At 45.2% G+C, this 21,914-nt stretch overlaps 1 protein-coding gene across 3 annotated transcripts in view; it reads right to left on the reverse strand.

Annotated features, from left to right (window-relative positions):
* The window catches only part of col6a2 (collagen, type VI, alpha 2), a 73,185-nt gene that overhangs the window by 43,819 nt on the left and 7,452 nt on the right, over positions 1–21,914 (reverse strand). For all 3 annotated transcript variants that reach the window (XM_063051582.1, XM_063051583.1, XM_063051584.1), the window contains exons 3-11: positions 20,986–21,608; positions 16,391–16,411; positions 11,638–11,703; positions 10,754–10,807; positions 10,616–10,660; positions 9,623–9,649; positions 8,637–8,663; positions 8,482–8,526; positions 5,612–5,665 (exon numbers count right to left, since the gene is read on the reverse strand). In XM_063051582.1, coding sequence (XP_062907652.1) covers positions 5,612–5,665; positions 8,482–8,526; positions 8,637–8,663; positions 9,623–9,649; positions 10,616–10,660; positions 10,754–10,807; positions 11,638–11,703; positions 16,391–16,411; positions 20,986–21,608 — 962 coding nt within the window. The remainder of the gene's footprint in view (positions 1–5,611; positions 5,666–8,481; positions 8,527–8,636; positions 8,664–9,622; positions 9,650–10,615; positions 10,661–10,753; positions 10,808–11,637; positions 11,704–16,390; positions 16,412–20,985; positions 21,609–21,914) is intronic.

Below are 21,914 nucleotides of genomic sequence, written 5' to 3' on the forward strand. Positions count from 1 at the left end.
TGCAAGTGGGCGCTAGGGTCACAGGAGGTCAGCAGAGGGATAGGGGCTGCACAAATGGCCAAAAGTGGAGAACAATAAGGTTGCAGGATTGAGTGGAGGTCTTCACAGGGTGGGGGGGGGCAGATTGGGGCTGGGACCAAGCAAGAACAGGGCCTCACAGTATTGGCCCTCAGTGATGGGAACGCGGTGAAGGCGGGGCCTCATGAGGCGGGGGCCATTGCCAAGACGTGACCACAAAGGACGAGGCCTGGAGAAGCCTGGTGGGAGCGGGGCTTTGCAAGACCTGGGAGATGGGGGAGGGATTGAGGGGGTGGTGGGTGGAAGATGTGGAGGGCATGGCTCCACGTCTCTGCAAAGTGGAGCCGCAAGATCTGGAACTAACAGGAGTACAGGTGAGTGTTTTCAGGAGTAGGCAGAACTGGGCGACTCCACTCCACAGAGCCACAAGCTGCCAGTCCAAGGTCTGGCATGATGTTAAGGTTTTAGCTCTGATTTTTAATATTCACCTCAAGAGCGTGGATGGAGGTGAATTGGCTGGGGGCTACACAAGGGTCTTGTTGCTGAGAACTGTCCACAAGCCAAATTCTGCGAAAGTTAGAAACATCCGTTTCTATAGAAATCCATTATCACCCTACATATACTTGCTGTAATTCCTTAACTTTGAATATCAACCCATCACTACCCACAATTAAACCAATTGAATATACAATTGTAATGTCCTGGTTAAGATTTTTACTGCTATACTGTAGGCATTTCATTTCAGCAGTCCTGTAAGATCAGTCTGTTCTGCTTTTAGCATGTTTGGGTTTGAGCTGAAGAAAAGGGGCTATGTTGTTCAACTTAGGAACGTTGTGTCAGCCAATCAGGATGGTGGAATTGAGAGAAGCTTCTACAGAACACTGGGTGGAGGGTTTTTGTGAGGGACACTGGTATGGGTCGAGGTCTTTGTTGGCGGGAGCTGGGAGAAGACAGGAGGGAAGATGGCTGAGGATGCTGTCCCTGTTGCATAGGGTGCTTTGTGCAGATAAATGGCTTCAAGAAGAGATGACCAATACTTCTGTGGGAGAGCCTCTTTGTTCGAGATGGACTTCAAGCGACATTCGGAAGGTGATGTGTACTTTCACATAGACTGCGGGTCCAGTGTGGGAGTTAAAGACAACTTCAAGATGAGTGCCAATGTATATGCACATTTGGACTGGGTTAGCTGTAATGGGCCCTTTTTATTTTTTCCCTCTTTTCTTTTAGCTTCGATAAAGTTAAAATTTGCAATATATTTTCTTTATAATTGTTTGCAGTGCACGATCTGTTACTTCTTGCTGCTAATTGCTTGAGGGCAGTATTTACACAGTATTCACACAGATCGGGGTTTGGGTAGTCAAGACATGACAAGTTCATGGTTTTGATGGGACCAAAGCCATACCGATCCCAGACGTGCAGACTTTGAGAAAGGAGGGCTTCTCAGTGCTGAGTCCAGTAGGTGTTAGGGAGGGGTTAACAAGACACGTCTCTAGAGATGCCCATACAAAGAAATTTCATACTATAGCCCGTCATTAAAGAACATCACAAAACATTTTATTATTAGAAACTAGGAAGAATTGGCCCAGAGTTGGAGGTCCATAAGAAAGCTTACTTGTAACCCAGGGAGTTATTGTATAGACTTTCTGATGGAGGCTGGGATGAACAAAGGTTTCCGTATTTAAATGGGGGAGGAGGGCGATATTGCTGTTCATACAGGCCTGTAAATTAGACAAGGCAGCAGAAGATATGAGAGTCTTATGGAATCTGCCACCTCTCATTTCAGAAAAATAAGACAACCAATATTTAGAGCTTGGTATTAGTGCACATGCTAATACAAACGATGTCCTGTACTGTGGCTTGATAATCGACGTTTATGGTCAGTGCTTCCGGAGTGTCGTTACCACAGTTTCCTATTAGTCCTCACAATCAACTCCGCTACTGCCGGAAAGTTTGTTTTAAATGCCTGCCCTGCTCTGCCCAAGACGTTCTGTCACCTGACTTCTAAAAACATGACCTATTACCTACTATATTTATTAATTTAGACACCTTGCGGACTAGACCCTTCCAGCCCTTGGAACCCCACTACCAGCAACCCCTGACAACCCTAACTGAACACTAACGTAATTACGGAACAATTTACAATGACCAATTAAACTACCTGGTATGTAAGTCTTTGGATGGTGGGAGGAAACCCACACATTCCACAGGGTGGACATAAAGAGGCTCCTTACCCAGGATGCCAGGATTGAACTCTGAAATCTGACACCCGAAGCTGCAACAGCCACACGTTAACTGCTGTTCTGGCTGTTACTGGGGCTGGGCAGCAAGAACGCTGAACGTAATTGGAGAAGGTGTGGGAAATCAAATCATAGAAGTCGGAGCTTAGGAGGGTTAATGGCGCCTAATGGTGATCCCTTTGCTTGCATCTTGGGAAACAGCCCTATTTCCATCTTTAATATCTCTATTTTTCCCTTCCAGGGTTCTTTTGAAGACCCTGACTTGGAGTTACACGCTGTGTACGGTTCTTTGCGGGAATGGGACCCGCTCTCAGTGTTCCATAATCAGCTGTTGTTGTTCGGCACACCAAAGGCTTGGCCTAAGAGTCCGGCCTGAATTCCGAACCCCAGGATCTCCAGGAGCTAGAGACGGGTGGATCAAGGGTCGGTGTCATGACAGGAAACCCATGTATCATCGGGGGAGTCGGGGTATCTGCTGTGTGCCTGGAGACCCGAGATCTTTACGATCACAGAGCTCGAAAAAAGCGACGTAACAGACTTTTAACATCGTAAACCAGTGAGTTGTTTGTTATGTCTCCTCACTCGCTGGGAAAATGGGGGACACATCCCTCTCCCTTATTAGGGAGGGAGAGAAAACCTGTGGTATGTCGACTGCTGGGTGAAATGCGAAGTCTTTGGGGTAACTGCAAGTCTGTGTCTTTGCTATTGCTTTGATCACGCCTGAGTGTTCAGTGGTGGTGCCAATGCTTTTTTTTTGCTGGGGAGGGGGGATTGTTGCTCGCTGCCACTTACACGCAGGAGGGAGGAGCTGGGGGGGGACGGTTTGGGGTTCTAACATTTAACTGTCATTCATTCTTTGGGACAATCCTCTGTTTTCATGGATGGTTGCAAAGAAAAAGCATTTCAGGACGCATATTGTACACATTTCTCTGACATTAAATTGTACCTTTGAACCTTTGACTAACCAGCTCCTGTTTAGCAAACCATTGACATGGCCTAGAGCTAGGTGATAATTTGATTCAAGTCACATTTCTTGCACAGGAAGAATGCAGTGAAGAGACATGTACAGCACAGTTCATTTGCTACGTGGGAGGAACAAATACCGAATTTACATAGTTTTAATCAATGTAGTATTGCTAAAAGAACTGATTGAATTAATGAATGTGGAGAAGGATCTAGTGCTTTCCTGGGGTATATGGTGAATAAACACTTCTCAAGCTCCCAAGTGGGTACAGTTATCAATTTTAACTGATGTTTTGATGACAAACTTCATCAGGGATGATGACTGGGCAGGTCTAGTCTGGTGGTATTTATGCCCCCGTCGTCCGTCCCTCCTGATTGGTCAGTCCTGATCCAATCAGGTTTCTGCTGTCCCATCATGTTTCCATCGGAGTAGACATGCCCAGGTATCATCCCTGATGAGCATGGGAGAGTTTGTCAATGAAACTTCAGTTAAAATTGATACCTCTACCCTGCCGCAAGCCCGAGAAGAGTTTAATGTGGAGTCAGTTCAAAAGCTAGAGGAATTAGCGAACAAAGAAAAATTGCTGGAGGAACTCAGCAGATTAGGCGGCACTTATAGAGGGAAATAAACAGCTGATGTTTTGGGCTGAGAACCTTCATCAGGAGCTGGAAAGGAAGAAAGGCCGAACCCAGATTAAGATTGGTGGGAAGGGGAGGGGGAGGAGCACAAGCTGGCAGGTGACAGGTGAATCCAGGTGAGAGGAGGGAGGTTGGAACATGGAGGGAGGGGCAGAAAAGGGAATAATGTCAGAAGGGGCGAAGGGTCAAAGAAGAAATCTAATAGCAGAGGACATAGATCATGGAATAAAGGGAAGGAGGAGGGAAACCAGAGGGAAAGTGTAGATGATGAGCAGGTCATGAGAGTGGGGGTAGTGGAAAAAAGGGACAAAGCAGCCAGAAGAGAAAGGGAAAACATTGGGCGTGGGGAGGGTTTGGGAAACAGAGGGGGGCGGTTACTGGAAGATAGAGAACTTCCATCAGGTTGGAGACCACCAAGCTGAAATGCAAGGTGTTGCTCCTCCAACCTGTCTTTGGCCTCAGACTGCCAATAGACAAGGCCATGGACAGACTTGTCACTGCAAGAAGGGGAAGTGGAATAAAAGTTTTTATTGTTTTGTACCTTGGTATGCAAGATGGTTATCAGTAAATTATGACAGAGTTGGACTTCAGAGAGATTGAAGGGCTGTCCAGAAACATTGAGCGCAGAACAGAAATTACGCTCCTGGAAGGGACTTCTAGAAGGCACACGGGATCCCACTGGATACCTCAGATCTGCGGATGGAAACTGTGCAAAGAACTCAGCAGGTCGAGCAGCATCTGTGGAGGGTGATCTTTCAGGTGGAAACTCTTACATCAGGACTGAGAGAATGCAGAAGAGAGACGGCCAATGTAAAAAGGTGAGGTGGAGGAGTGAGACATGGGCTGGTAGGTGATAGGTGGAATCAGTGAGGGAGGGGGAGGGAATGGGAAGGTAGAGACAGTTCCTGCAGGATGTGGAAGGGAGGGATAACATGCCCATGGAACCAGGAGGGGGAGGACTTAGGAAGGGAGGAAAAGGGAGAAGAAACCTGTGGGAAAGATGTAGGGTGATGGGAATGGAACTGTGAGGGGTGGCAATGCATCGAGGTAACATGGGCGGTTTGTAAAGGATGAGCAAAGGGAGAGAAAACCCAGGTGGACAGGTAGAAATGGGAAAAGAACACGTCTTTCCATCTGGGTAGGCTTCCTGAAAGTGTAAGGATTCAATGTTCCTACCATTGGCTGTTGGTGATCCAAGTGGAAAAGAGGTGCCGTTCCTCTAAGACGGAGAGGACAGTGCGGCAAGAGGGTGGTAAGCTGAAATAACATGCAATCAATAGCTCGAGATGGCCATCGCAGACAGGAGCGCAGGCATTCTGTTCGGGGGTACCTGGCGCTCTGTCCACGAGGGCCACGAGTCTCTTGCGAGAGGGAGCAAGATCAAGATCAGTGCTATAACAGTCATTGGAAAGGGATGGATCAGAGGGATGGTAATGTTTGTGCACGGCAGCAGTGAGGATGTCACAGCACTGAGGAGTGGATAGTAAATGGCTACAAATTAGCAGTGAGAAGGCAGAGATGGATAATTAATGAGCAAGGCCAAAGAGAGCTTAAGAAAGAAGGAAAGGAGGTCTGAGTCTGTGGGTTGGCCGTCAATTACAGAGACAGTGTACGATGTTAGAATCCATATTTTCATTGGGATTCCAGCCTGTGTGGCATTTCCCAAAGCTTAAAAACAATCTTAAATTAGACAGTAACAACATGAACGTGGCTTCACAGTTATCCGAAGAATATTAAAGGGGGAAACGAGTTACCATATCACCAGGATCTCCTTTGCAACCTGGAGGTCCGATGCGTCCCAGCTTTCCCTGAAATCAACACAAAAATACAACTGTTATTCCGGTTATTATGTACTAACTAAACATCATTTTGTGCCGTGCTTTCCAAATGTATACATGTGTTATACAGACAATCAATAACAGTGCTGCTAACTGCAATGTTATAACAGCCTGGTTATACTATATCCCCTGTCAGATATAATGCAAGCAAAATAATGATGTGGGTATACTTTGCACTCTGAATTCCGAACTGAACAGTGTTATACAACAAGGATCTATAGCAAAGATTACACTTAGCCTATGAGAAAAGGTCTGACACATAGAAATGGTGAATCGATTTGCAGTGCAGCTCTCTCCCACACAGTAGTAGTATTGGTTGAAGGAGGATGTTCCAAAGGTTCAGTGCAGTGGTTTTTACCTACATAAGTGCGTTTGAGCCCATGAGTCTCGAGCTTCGCACAGAATAATTTGTAGCGAAGACACGACTTTCTCTCATGCAAATCTCCCAACACCATGAGGCGGAAGAGGGAAGTGCATCAGGTCAGATGTTTGGCACCTTTTCAAGCACTTCCTCATGTACCAATTGGGTCTGCACTGAACATTCTCGACCTTACAAACTACGAAGATACCCCATTCTAACACGATAATCTGACACATGGGATTGTGATATTACAGGAACATGGTGAGGGGTGAACAGGACAGGTAGCTTAACGTTTCGGGGTATCAATGCTTCCTGCATGGACAGAGATGGAAGCAAGGGAGGAGGGGGAACAGCATTATTGACCATCTTGTCAGCACTTAGAAAGGACAGCCCTGGGGAATGCCCAGCAAGGCCACAGAGGGTCTGTAGGTAGAACAACGAAATAAGAAATGGATAACTACTTGGATCGGATTATACTAGAGGTCTCCCAGTAGTCAACAGGAATTAGAATAGCAAATATATCTGGAAGTCACGGAAGCGTAACAGTAGGCAATTTTAACTTCCTAAAGGTTGACTGGGACTTCCTTAGTGTCCAGGGATTAGATGGGACAGAAGTTATGGAATGTTTTCTAGAGCAATAAGTGAACGGTAATACTAGAGAAGAGGCCACACACAGTCTGCTCCTTGGAGATGATGCTGCACATGTGGTTGATATGCATTCTTTGGGACCAGTGACCATAATTCCATTAGCTTTAAGGCAGCTATGGAAAAAGATAAGAGAGGTCCTCAAATTGAAGAGCTAGATTGGAACATCGCTAACCTTGAGGGCACCAGACAGGGACTATCAAAAGCTGGTTGGGTGGGGCTGTTTGCGTGTGAAGTGACTTCTGGCCAGCAGGAAGCTTCAAAATGGAGACAGGAAGGGTTCAGGGCCAGAATTTTCCTGTTACAGTGAAGGGCAGAGCAGGCAAAGATTAGGGAATCTTGGTTGAGGAGCAATATTAATGGTCTGGTAAGGAGAACGATGCAGGCATACATCAAGCAGAGGCAGCTAGCACCAAACAAATCCCTTAAGGAGTACAAAGAAGGTAGGAGTACACTTAAGAAGGGAATTAAGAGGACGTCAAAGGGGGCCATAAACCATATATAGCAGACAAGATCAAGGAAAACCCCAACTGATTCTATCAGTATACTGTGCAAAAAGGCAAATGAGAAGGGAGGATCTTTAAGGATCTGTGGGGTAATTTATGAATGGAACAGGCAAAGTTTTAAATGAATGCTTCTTGTCTGTATTTATCATGGAGGAGGATATGGAAACTAACGAACTGAGGGAAGAGAGCAGTGATATCCTGAAGCACGTTGATATTAAAAAGGAAATGATAGAGATATACAAAATGATGAGAGACAGAGACAGGATAAATAAAGTTTGCTCTCCATGGTAGGGGCGTGGAGAGGAAGAACATCTCCTCAGCAAAGAGATCTGGGAGTATTTATATCCCTCCTCTCACCGCCCCCATACAAAGAGTCGTTGGTATCTAGATTGAGCCGCCAGAGGAGGTGGTAGAGGCAGGAACAAAAACAACTTTTAAGAAGTATCTGGATAGATACATGAATGAGCAGCACGTAGGGAAATATGGAATTAATGAAGAAAGTGGGATTATTTTCAGTAAGCATCATGGTTGGCAGAGGGCCTGTTTCGATGGTGTAGAACTCAATGACTCTGATTTCCCACAGACTCCCAACTAGTCTGGGGAAGTTAAAACATTCTTTTGGATCAGGGTGGAATCCTTAAAGGCTCAATTTGCATCTCAGACAGAAAAAGGATTCCATCCAAACCCTCAGAAATTTATCCTACTCAGCAAGTGCATGGGCAGAGAGTTTACTGATTCTATCCACACTCTCCGGCTCCATAGGCTTTATTCCCCAGGGTGGTCAGTCTAGTGCTCGGATTTAAACCTTTAATGGAGCCAGTCTCTTCATGGGCAGAAAACCCACAATCCTTCAACACACTACATACCTCCTGTCCTCTCTCCTAAATGGCATGGCTGCCTTACCCTAGACTTTCTCACCAGTCCATGCTGTGTTTGCATCCTACTCCTGGACACCTGTCCCACCACAGGCAGGCCACAGCCAGGCATGTCCTGGAGTTGGAGGACCGTCCTTGTGTGCCGGAAGGGAGGAAAGGGGCTTGCTTTACTATTGTTATCTTGTTGCTTGCTGTGCTCTGCTTTGTGTCGTTGAGATGAGCATTTTGGGGATGCTACACTGGTGCGGGAACGTGTGGCGACACTTGCGTCCAGCATATCCCTGGCTTGTGTTGGTTGTTGACACAAGTGAGGCATTTGAGCGTATGTTTTGATGTACACGTGATAAATAAGCGTGACCCTTCAACTTGCTTTGCCCCAGGTGGGGACAACGAGCCTACCTTCAGTCCATTAATCCCATCTCGGCCTGGCAATCCAGAGATACCCTGGAGGAGTCAAAGGGAAAAAGACAGACACATTAGTAACAGATAGAGACCTTCACAGCTAAAAAGAGGAACATGAATTTTAAGTGTTTAAAAATAAAATGGCTTCTTACCCTCTTTCCATCAGATCCCATTTCGCCCTGAAAAGGAAACACAGGACATGTCAATATCAACAGGAACAAAGTGGACAACAAGTTTAGGAGTGACGTGCCGCCAGATGCAAGCGTTCATTCTGTGCTCACTGAAGTTCATCACAGCGGTGACAGGTTTGGTAAAACAGAGTGACACAACTCTGAGCTCAATTCCACAACTTATTCAGATTCTGAAGCTTTAGAATTAAATGGCTTGCTGTCTAATGTTTAGCTTTAAATTGGGTTTACTTTCAGTTTTACGGCAAAGTGGCAACTTCCCAGGTATTATTTCAAGACCTCATGTACCTGCCTACCCTACAATTCCCACTTCTTGCTCAGTGAAGCCAATATCAGGCTTTTCTCAACCCTGGATTGGCTTAATCAGCCAGGGTGCAGCACAGAGTCCAAAACATAGGGTCGGACATTTTGAAAATTTGAAGTCAGGGGAGAGCAGGGATGCTGGTTCACCGACGCATTGCAGAAATCTGACTTTCTCTACCACTTCCTCCTCCATCTCATGTCCCAATGCTGGGCAAATGATGGCCACACTGGGCCCTAGCTGCTGCTACTAAGGGGATGGGCAGGTGGCCTCCGCAGTTGGCTAATAAAACATGCGGAAGGTGGGATACCAACTTGCTGCAGGTCACATCACCGATGTGTACCACTGATCCAACGCATATTCCGGGCTGACAGCCCGGAGTTTAGGAGCAGATTCCTTTTGAAACACACCAACAACAGATCTGGTGGCTCTGCATTCTGACACCTTTCCTGACATGGGGGACCAGACTTTGACCAGCTGCCAGTGGGAGGGTCAGGCCAGCAAGCTGAAGCTTCGACCTATACATTCAGGCCCAAGTGAACCTGAGCTCCTAAACAAGCCCCTGGGTCACCTAAGAGTTGCTGGAGTTACAGTCATCACCATGTCAACATCCATCCAAAAGAGAGTGGAGCAGTGCAAGATGCCTCACCTTTTCTCCCATCAATCCCGGATAACCCTGGAAAAGAGACAAAGAAATGGTATTAGCATTACCACAACTTCCTGGCACATTTCAATGATAAGGGTCTTAAGTGGGGTTCACCCGTGCCTAGATGGCATTATTGCTATTGGAGAAAGGGTCCATTGGCATATTTAGCATCTGAGTATCTGGGACCAACCTACCTGGCATTCTCCACCTCCCAACAAATTTGAAACTAAATCAGGGAACAGTGTGGGGCCAGGGCAAGTGTGATTTGAATTCTGGAACAAGTATTTATAGCCAAGGAAGTTACTGGCCAGTAAATCTACTATGAATAATAAGCACTCATCTCTCTTTCTTCGGCAGTATTCTATAAGATACATTCTGGTATGGCCAGTTTTGAGGCTGATTTCAGCAAGCTGGGGCTTGCAATGTCCATCAGATACATGAGACTGTACACGGTTGTGACTTCAGTCCCATAATGGCTTATTTATTATTGTTGGATTGTGGTAATCATTTCTTTTTCCAACAATATACCTTATTCATAATGTTGTCGATAAGTACCCCAGCTGCCAGCGTCATTCACAGCACAAGATCTGCTGTTGCCTGAGCTCACATTTTATCACTTTTCTTTCACGTACACTCTACTCCCCCTCTACAACTTTAATTTCAGATTTGCTTGTTTTCCAAGTTTCCCAGTTAGGATACAATGAAGTGACATTGACCTGAAGCTTTAACTTTGATTCTTTTCACTCCCGCCCCCACCACAGACGCTGACTGGCCCGCTGAGTATTCGCTGTGTTTTCTGACATTACTTCAGACGTTCAGCATCTGGCATTTCTTGTTTCTCAGTCAGGAACCAGAAACCCGGCACTGGGGGAGACGCAGGGGGCTCGACTCTGCCCAGTCCTGCGGGGAATTCTTTTGGGACGAGCTGCCCATTGCTCAAGTCTTGGGATGGCTACCAGGCCACCAAAAAGAGCTAGTGTTTGAAGTGCATCTTACCTTTGGACCGGGGAAGCCAATAGGTCCTTCAATACCGGGATCACCCTGTGTAGGGAGAAAAAAGTAATTTGAATTTCAGATGTGAGAAACAAACGACAGCTCAAGTTTTCAGGCAATTATGAATAAATGAATACTCACCTGACGACCCGATGGACCTGGGTCACCTATGGGACCAGTTCCTCCCTTTTCTCCCTGTGAAAAGCATACGTTATAGATTATAACATATAGATTATACGTTACAGATTATAACCGGCTCACGTGCATCACCTTTTGAAAAAGATACTCTTGCATTGTTGTGTCAGCCTCTGCTTCACGCACAGCGACGGCTGCCATTTGAGGGGCGCATCCTGTCTCCTTGCTGTCTTGCACCCCATGAAGGCCTGGGTGGTTAACCTGCAATTCCTGGGGGCTGGTGCTCAGTGAATAAATGTAAAAACTAAGTTACTGCTGCTGGGGACAACTAGGTTCTCCTTTACTGGGCGAGGACAAGTCGATCTTGGATTCCAAGTCGTAGTGATAGTGCCCCCCCCCCGCCCCCACCCACAGCACAGGAGCGCAAACTCGTCCTCGGCGAGGTCTCAGAACAGGGCTCCATTCCTGTAACTCACCCACTCAGGTTGAGTTAACCCTGCAAACACACTTTCTAAAAGCTAACTTGAATGGAAAAGCACGACTCAACAGCAGGTGTACCACAACCAGCCATCATATTGCCAGAGAGGCCGGATGCCCCCCTGGATCTATGCGACCGAACACAGAGACATTTCACTAGGCTCGCTTGTCACTCGACTCAGAGCAGAATGTCAGCCCTGAGGGTGGGGATGGGGGAAGCGGGAGATCAGTACCAGTGAATGACTCAAAATTCTGGAAAAATAGAGAGAGGGAGATATTCTTAACACTGAGAAGCTTAAGGCAGAAAAAATAATCCTTGCTGACCAAAGCCATTGGCTGATAAAGGAGTGAAAGTACAAGCTGAAGTTGCTCAGACCGGAGCTGAAGACATTGGAGGGACCTGGTTTACTCACCTTCCGTCCTTTGAAGCCCTTTGGACCACGGTTTCCTCGAAACGACAGACACTTCCTCTTGTAACACTGGAGGTCACAGAACATTCATGGTTAATGAAGGAAAAGCACAACACTATAAATGGCAAAGGCCATTGATACGATCACAGCCAGCATGGGAACACTCTAATAAAATGATCTCAAAATCCTTTCAACTTAAATGGTGCCAGCATGATCTTCAAGAGTATCCTGCTGCTGAAAAAAGGAATCATGCAGACAGCACACAAGATCTTAAGATATAGGAGCAGAATTAAGGTTGATTTATACTAGTGTGTCAGATCGACGCCGTAGGTACGGCATCGCCGCGAACCCTACACAGCATCTACACAGATCCCTACGCCATAGCCTGACGTGCACCTCTCCCAAAATGTAACTACGCGTTGCGGCAACGCAGACCGCAACGACTGTGATTGGTCCGCTTGGTAGCATCGCATTTCATCCTACGCTGCAATAGCTTCCCATTGGGCGACTGAAGGGCAGGGAAGGAACTCTGGCTGCAATGCTTTCCATAAAGCTTTACAGACCTCCGAAATTATGGAGGACACATTTCGTTTTTACGAAAAAAGACGCTCGCTTTAAACTTGTTTACCCCAAGAAAGACTATCATGACCATGAAGCCTTGCACGGGCAGATGTGTGCGCATGCGTGACATGCGCGAATTGCAGAGAGATGCAGACACACCAATGCACAAGTATAAATGCTCACAACGGCGTAGCCCACTTGTGTAGGCTATGGCATAAGCTGGTACGTACAAGTATAAATCATCTTATCGAGTCTGCTCTGTTATTTTATTGTGGCTGATCCAATTTTCCTCTCAGCCCCAATCTCCCCATATCCCTTCATGCCCTGACCAATGAAGAATCGATCAACCTCTGTCATAAATATACATACAGACCTAGCCTCCACAGATGCCAGTGGCAAAGAATTCCACAGATTCCCCACTCTCTAAAGAAATTCCTTCTCATCTCTGTTCTAAAATGATGCCCCTCTGTTCTGGGGCTGTGTCCTCTAGTCTTAGACTCTCCCACCAAGCAAAACATCCTCTTCACATCCACTCTATCAAAGCATTTCACCATTCCATAGTTTGGAATGATGTCACCCCTTATTCTTCTGAATTCCAGTGAATACAGGCCCAGAGCCACCAAACACTCAGTTTATAGCAAACTGTTTAATCCCGGAATCACTTTTGTGAACCTCCTTTGAACCGTCTCCAGTTCTGGCACATCCTTCCTAAGATAAGGGGCCCAAAACTGCTCAATTCCCCAAGTGAGGCCTCACTAGTGCTTAATATAGTTTCAACATTTCATCTTTGCTTTTATATCCTAGTCCTCTCGAAATGAATGCTAATATGGCATTTGCCTTCCTCATCACAGACTCAACCTGTAAATTAACCTTTAGGGAAACCCCTAGTCCCTTTGCACCTTAGATTTTTAAATTTTCTCTCCATTTAGAAAATAGTCATCCCTTACATTTCTTCTACCAAAGTGCATTACCATACACTTCCTGACCCTGTATTCCACCTGCCAGTTCTCCTAATCTGTCCAAGCCTTTCTGTCAACATCATCTATTTCCTAAAACCTATCTTCCCCTCCACCTACCTTCGTATCGTCTGCAAACTTTGCAACAAAGCCATCAATTCCATCATCCAAATCACTGACATACAGCATAAAAAGAAATGGTCCCAACACAGACCCCTGTGGAACATCACTAGACACCAGCAGCCAGCCAGAAAAGGCTCCCTTTATTCCCAATCTTTGCCTCCTGCCAATCAGCCACTGCTTTATCTATGCTAGAATCTTTCCTGTAATACCATGGGCTCGTAGCTTGTTAAGCAGCCTCATGTGGAAATTGTCAAAGCCTTCTGAAAATCCAAGTACACAACATCAACTTGTCTACCCTGCTTGTTACTTCTTCAAAGAATTCAAACAGATTTATCAGGCAATAGTTTCCCTTGAGGAAACCATGTTGACTACGGCCTATTTTAACATGTGCCTCCAAGTACCCTGAGACCTCATCCTTAATAATCGACTCCAACCTCTTCCCAACCACTGAGGTCAGACTAACTGGCCTATAGTTTCCTTTCTTCTGCCTCTCCCTTCTTGAAGAGTGGAGTGACATTTACAAATTTCCAGTCTTCCAGAACCATTCCAAAACTAGTGATTACTGAAACATTATTACTAATGCCTCCACGATCTCTTCAGCCACTCTTTCTGAACTCAGGGGTGTACACCATCAGGTCCCGTTGCCTCATCTACCTTCAGACTTTTCAGTTTCCCAAGAATCTTCTATCTAGTTATGATAATTTCACACACCATGCCTCCTGACACCTGTACTTTCCACCATACAGTGTATTCCACAGTGAAGACTGATGCAAAATACTTATTCACTTTGTCCAATTCCTTGTCCCCAATTACCACCTCTCCAGCATTGTTTCCAGCAGTCCGATATCCACTCTCGCCTCTCTTCAACACATCTGGATCTCCAGAGACAAAGCTCATTAACAAAGACCCAGATCTTCATCACTTTGTGTTGTCAAGTGAGAGAAGCAGTAGAAAGAGATGGGACAGAGCTTGGCTGAGGCCTACAGTGGGGGCAAAGATTTAGGGAACTACGACAGGGATAGGAAGACCGTTGTGCTCTCGTACATCTTTGACATTGGTCACATTCCCCATCTGCAATATTGAAGACTTGAGGGTCTGAGTATCAATGGGCTGGAGGCTACTCTAACTATTTCTGGGGAACAACCACAATGGCGTTAAACGTATGGTTCTTCTTTCATTTTCTTCGAAAGCTTTCCGCAATGAGCTTAAAACATAACGGATGTCTAGGAAAACGCAAATGATTCTCGCAGAGCAAGATGGGTCTCTAGAATGCTCTGCTCTGGAGGATAGGGAAGGTTAGATCATTGCGGATAGTTGAGGAAGATTGGGTGATTGTGGGTATAAGAAACGATGAGGCCCAGGGAGACGAGCCATGGTAATTTTGAATGATGGAAAGGTTTAAGGTGCCAATTAATCTATTATTGCTCCTATCTTCTTGCATTCCTTTGGGTAGGTTGGTGCCGTGGACCAATAAACAAGAAGATTCATCAGGAAATGGGAGCTGGGGGGATTCACTCTTCACAAGGTTTAAACCTCCCATCCCGCCGGCTTTGTTTTCCTTCCTAAGCTTGACTTAAACAATGATAATCACTTGGACATCGGTGTCCTGGTGACCTCAAAACATCCATACAGCACAGCACCCATCCTTGCCCTTTCCTCAACTAAGGCAGGGTGGGGGTGTTGAGTATTGTTTCATTAAATTCCAACACTGGGTAGAGCACTCAAGCCAAAACTTGCAAGTAAAACTGATGATTGTGAATTCATGTCACAGGCCTCAAGTTATGAAAGTGCAAAAAGAATAAACTTTAATACCAGCACAACAATACTATCCTGGCAATTGAGATTTTAAAAACTGACCAAGTTCTCAGGGTGCTCTCTCTTTTGGCCTCTGTGTCTAAGGAAGGTTGTGCTGGCGTTAGAGAGGGTCTGCTGGTGCTTTACAAGAATGATTTCAGGAGTAGAAGGCTTAACGTATGAGGAGCATTTGCTGTCTCTGGGCCTGGAATCAATGGAGTTCAAAAGGATGAGGGATTTACATTGAAACCTATTGGATACTGAAAGGCCTGCATAGAGTGGAGTTTGCATTAGGGTGAGAGTGTAGGATCTCAGGGATTCCCCTTTAAAACTTAGATGAGCAGGAATTTCTTCAGTCAGAAGGTGGTGAATCAGTGGAATTTGTTGCCACAGGCAGCTGTGGAAACCAAGTCACTAGTCAAATTTAAGGCAGAAATTGTTAGGTTTTTGATTGGTAAGGGGATTAAGGGTTACAAGGAGAAGGCAGGGAATTGGAGTTTAAAAAAAAGAATCAGCCATGGTTGAATGATGGAGCAGTCTTGATGGGCTGAATGGCCTAATTTTGCTCCTATATCTTGTGATCTCTTAGCTTCACCACCCTCCCCCCATGTTTTGCTGACACCACTTACATATTCCGTTCCTTAGTACAGTTAGTTTCTGCAGGATACTATTCAAACCAGTGTACCCAGTCTGGAGTAGACCCCACCCCAGAGCTCTCAGTGCTAATTTTACATCCCCACCCCATTTGGTATTTCTCCAGTCACTTGAGACTGATCCAAGTCCAACAGCTGCTTTTTTAGCAAAGCATGTTTCAGAAGTCTGACTGATGACAGAGGTCCAATTTTCTAAGTGTGGGCATGCACTTCCCTCCGAGGAAAATGGGAAGGGCATGAACATGGTAAACTGTCACTGATTCACTGAGTGAAAATACAAATTGGGTGTTGGTGATAGAGTGACTTTCTTGAACCTACACTGCCCAATAAAATGTGTCTCAAGAGTCATACCTCTTCTATCCTCCCATTACCCCAGTACCCTCAGGGACTCTGCAAGACAGGATCAACACAACTATCTCCTTCTCTCAGTCTCTACAGCCAGGATGATCTTTCTGAAGAGGGAAGGGAAATTGGCAGTGTGGAATGGTCAGGGAACAGGAAGGAAGTGTCTTAATAGCTAGGCAAACTCACCAGGTTACTTCAAAATTGGAAGTTCCTCCCCCCCCCAACAAAAAAAATGTTACTTCAGGAGCAACACTGCTCACCAAATGAAAAGAAAATGACTGCAAGAAGTGAAGCAATATTAATCAGAAATGTAGACCATCTCACCTCGTTGAAGGCTTCCACTTTCTGTAAAAACAAAGAGAAAAACATATTCAGTTTCACAGATCAGATGAGAACAGGCCCATTGGAAAAGTCTTGGCACAATCATTAAAATGTCCGAGCATCACAAGCATTGCCAGAAGTTATCTGGCTGCTGTAGGCTAGAATCATCATTTCGTCCCTAGCATTTTGTATGTCTTTATCAATACTGCAATTTCACAGAAGTTGTAGATGTGTATTTATCCAAAGAAGCCTAGACAGACCTGAACCACTGGAGAATGCAGCAACAGCAAAGGTGTGATAAAGGACTTAATGAAATCATTGAAGCCCATTTATAATCATCAGGCATAATTTTCTACACCTGCAATGAAGTAACTCAGAGCCAAGGTAACAGTGAAAGGAAATACAAGAGGGCATCTTTCTTTCTGGAAGGTGTCATCTGAAATCATTCTGGATGAGTAAGTTCTTCCAGATGAGAACTGAAGGGGGTAAAGTTTGCAGGGCTATGGGAAATGAGGGCATAGGGGGACAATACAAATAGTGGTTTCGAAGAGCTGGCTCAGGTCAGACAGGCAGAATGGCCTCCTATTGTGTAGCATCAATCCCAATCTACACAAATACAGCAAACAGTCAGGTCAACAAAAAAAGGTAAGTGGTTGCAGTCCACCATCTCCGGATGAGTTGTACGCATCCAGGACAAAGAAAAAGGCAGGGAAAACCATTGCGGACACTACCAATCCTGCAGACTGTCTTTTCCTAAAGCTCCCTCTGGAAAACATTATAGGAGCATTAAAACAAAAACTTCATACCATGTTAAAAGTTTAATTCCCCAGGCAGTTAATCTGATCAACCAATTGAGAAAGCTCTCCCTACCCCCCTCTATTACTTCAGTCACTGCACTGCACTGTAAACCAGTCTTTATAATGCTCTTCACGTTGTAAAAACATGCAGGTATTTCTGTGTTTGTGCACACTTTATTCCATATCTGTACTTCAAACTCTAACTTTATTTTATGTAATTCTTTATTCTTTACAATTGTTGAATGTTGATTTTTTTGTTGCATGTCACACCAACACACCACAGCAAACTCCTGATACATGTAAGTGTATCTGGCGAATAAAGCTGATCCTTGCAACCTCAGTGATTCTTGGAGATACATGTCACCGAACACTGGGTTTAATACATCGTACTGAATGTCGCAATGAATGAAAGAGAGACTCGGGTTACGCTGACCGAAAACTATGAGGTGGTATGAATAACAACACATTTGAGAGTTAAATGTTTTTCCCCTTTTCTATCAACTCTTAATAGTGAAGACCGGTCAATCCATAATACTGTTTGATTGTTGATCATTATACCTTTGATGTTTCCAACCTTTCACCCCCATGCTCATCCCTAATCTGTTGACCAGTATAGATTCATCCATGTGTAGGCAGTTATAGCCACAGATTTCAAACTGAGATCAATGGATGCCATTTCACAGACAGTAACCAACCCTTAACCCTCAGGACCTAATAAACCCCACAAATACTTAAGCCACCAGCCATGGTTTCAGGGTCAGAGCCCACTCCAGAGACCTGAACACTAAAGACTTGGCTGTCAATGTGCTGGTATATGCTGGCAACAGTATCTCCACTAAGTCCTCCAACTTCAGTGGCAGAATAGGTCAACCATCGCCAGTCTCCCCTCCTGAGCCAACATCACTGTCTGACACGGAAGCTCCAGAAGACTGTACACTCAACCACTTCCACCACAGGCACACCCCTCACCATCATCGAGGACGTCTTTAAGAGGTGCTCCAAGAAGGTGGCATCCATCAGTAACTACCCTCACCATCCAGGATATGTCTTCCTCTCGTCACTACCATCATGGAGGAGGTACAAGAGCTGAAGACCCACACCTGAAGATTGAGAAGCATCTTCTTCTCCTCCGCCATCATGTTTCTGAATGGTTCATGATTGTGACTTTAATAGTCTTTATTTCTTGTATTATTGATTAATTTTTGTAATTTTGTAGTAATTTTTACATCTTTTCACTGTACTGCTGCTACTGAACAACAAGTTTTGTGTCATATAAGTTAGTGATAATAAATCGGGTTCTGATTCTAGGGAGGTGTGCCTATTGTCCCTAGCAATGGCCCCATTAGGCTCCTCCTGCCCCATGTGCTCTCAGAGCTGAAGCGGAAGAAATTATCCTCCAACCTGAGCCTGAAAAGATGGATTGACAACCCTTCACTCTGTAGACTTGCCAGCGCAGTGGTGAGCCAACACAATGGCCAGCCCTTAACTGGATAAAGCTGGGCAGCACTGTTACTCCTTAGGAGGGGCACTGAGTCACGGTCAGACTGTGAGCACAAACTTGGTAGATCAGGCTACTGGGCACAGGGGGTAATCAGCAGAGAAGAGGAGATGAAGTCTGGAGGAGATCACCACGATCATGTGGAATGACAGTGCCAAGTGGCCAACTCTCCCTACCATTTTCTTGTTTCTTCTGTGACTCGTGAACAATCCAAAAGGGTTGACAGATTGCAGAGGATTTTAACATCTCCTTGCTACACCGACATTGCCTCTGAAGCATCTCACTGGTTGTCACACATGAGCAATGTCAGTTGCATAGGGTTAGGGGTCGACAACCAATCTCCAACCCATAAAGATGGGCTTGCAATTCTGTTGGTCATTTGATGACCTCAGGATACTCCAAAGCCCTCTGTAGCCAATGTACTGTGACTAAAGTGCAAAATATCCCTCGATCTACAAAGCTATACAACTCTGAACTATAGACTCCAAAGGACTGAGATCTGAAACCTTACAGAGCACAAGCCATGACCCCACTGCACACCCTCTAGTGGTTCCACAGTCGAACTGTAAATTGGTCGCTCTCTCTAATGTTATTTTCAATTCTTAAGCCCGTTACAACTGGTCTACCTCATATTGACTCCAGACACCTTTAACAACCTCATGCACAGCTTTTAAAGTACAATTCACTCGTTTCTTCATGACAGACCCATGGTTCAATATCTCGTCGTGAAGATGGGAACTCCGACAAGAGAAGGACTGAACTTCGTTGGAAAAAAATCAGAGCTTTGGATTTTCACTCACTGTTTATGTAAAGATTTTCATAAATTTTAACATATTTCTTTATTTTCCTGTGAATCCCTGCAAGAAAATTAATCTCATGATAGTATATGATAACACCCACATACTCTGATTTTGCTCCCCTTCCAGGAATGCCAACCTTAAAGAAGTTCTTCTCTTCTCTGTGTCTCTCTCTTCCCTTGTTCGCTCTCATTTTTACCCTTATTCCTCTCTTCACCCCATCCCACCCAACCCTCCCTGCAATTTAATTCTGAATCATTTTCTCTCCTCCCATTTCTGATGAAGGCTCTTCAACCTGAAATGGCGACTCTGTTCTCTCCCCACAGATGCCGCCTGGCCAGCTGAGTGTTGCCAGCAGTTTCTGTTTTCATTTCAGATTTTTCATCATCCACAGTTTCTTTTTTTCATCTTAATTTACTAAGTTAATATAATGCTCTTAAGTTATCAAAATATTTCAAAGGCCTGAATCAACATGAAAAACGTTAACCCTACCTGGGACAACTTATTTTCTTCCTTCCTCAACTCACCCTTATGTTGTTTATATTGTCATGCAAGCTATGTATAGTTTATATTAAGCAACACACATAAAAGTTGCTGGTGAATGCAGCAGACCAGGCAGCACCTCTAGGAAGAGGTACAGTCGACGTTTCGGGCCGAGACCCTTCATCAGGACTAACTGAAAGAAGAGCTGGTAAGAGATTTGAAAAGTCTCTTACTAGGTTTTCTTACTAGTTTTCAAATCTCTTATTAGCAGTTAGTCCTGACGAAGGGTCTCAGCCCGAAACGTCGACTGTACCTCTTCCTAGAGATGCTGCCTAGCCTGCTGCGTTCACCAGCAACTTTTATGTGTGTCGCTGCAGATTTCCTCGTGTTTGCATAGTTTATATTAATTTCAGTTTCTGTTAACTAATGTTTGTTGTGTACTCTGCTGCTGTAAAAAACTAATTTCCATGGCATTTATACCCAGGATATATATACGCCCATGACAAAAAACTCAAAACTTGCAAAACTTGAACTTAAACAGCACTGTACCAATAACCACACATCTGTTGTCTTAAGAACAGACAATACAGGTCCTACTCAGCTTGTAAATGCCCAGCTTACATACAGATCAAGAGTGACTATTTAGAAGAATGCTGGGATGGATTGCATGCATCTTCTGCCATGTGGTCACGACCACATTCCTTGTCTAGGTTATCAACAGCTCATGGGAATGGGTCTCTGTAGTAACCTATCAAAAATACCCTCCACCCTAAAGAGCTGATGTTCACGACTCCCTCCACTATAGCCACACCTCACATGCCCTGCATTTAAAGCAGAGGCTATGACAGCCATCAATTTCTGGATTTAGTTACATCCCAAAGATTCCAATATTGAGAAACCTTTCGTTCTGGCAGCACAGCTTTAACCTAGTACATTATCAGAATGCAACAGGTTGTCAGACACACAGCTTAATGTCTGCAAGAAGTAGAACTAATGCAATGTTTTCTATAAGGAATGCCTTACCATAGCGTGAATAATTTGATCGATTGACCTGATGGGTCGGTTTATATCGATAGCAGACGCAGCTGTGTAATTATTTCGGTACAGCTCGTGTGGGAAGTTGGCGATGGTCCTGAGGGTTTGCTCAAAGCGAGGATCCACCTCGACTTCAACATCGTCAGTGGCGACAGCAAACACCCTGATGCCCAGGTCTCTGGCTCTCTCAGCCACAGTCTGAATGCCACCACAATGGCTTCCTGTCACGTGACCATCGGTGATGACGACGGCAAAGCGAATGCGGGTGTCGCTCCGGGACTGCTGCCTTATGTTGTTGGTCATGTTGCTCAGGGCGCAGTCCGTGATAGTGCCTCGGCCGATGTAATCGACTGCGCTCAGAGCTGAAAGAAAGTCACGCTTGCTGGCAGTTATGCGGCTGAATTCCTTCACCTCGTCAGAGAAGTGCAACCCTCCAAACTCCCAGATAATTTCCACGTTGGCCTTGAAGACCCCATCCGTCACTTTCTCCACAAAGTTCCTGGTGAACTCCTTGGTGGTGGTGACCAGGTCGCCATGGATACGGGCCTGCAGGGCCACACTCTCCGAGGTGTCGAGAACAAAGTACACAGTGATTGGGCAATCCAGCTTCTCTGAAACACAACCAAAACATGGCAAAAAGTCTGGTAAAGAACCTGAAGTATTAAGAAGGTCAACCACAGACATAACCCTCACTGTGTACAACTGGCAGAGATGAGGTGGGCTTTACTCACTTTAAGTGGTGGGCTTTAAATTTAAATCACAGCGCTGTGACCCAAAGGGGCTCAGCTGCTGGCCTGGGTGCAGTGGTATGAAATCGCACTCGATTTATACAATACAGAAGGTAGGAGCCTTGGTCGCAGGACAAAGGCAGTAGCAATTCTCCTTGGAGATTAAAACTGAGCACCCATTGCACTTCT

Source organism: Mobula hypostoma, chromosome 6 (assembly GCF_963921235.1).
Source record: "Mobula hypostoma chromosome 6, sMobHyp1.1, whole genome shotgun sequence".
Classification (NCBI taxonomy): domain Eukaryota; kingdom Metazoa; phylum Chordata; class Chondrichthyes; order Myliobatiformes; family Myliobatidae; genus Mobula; species Mobula hypostoma.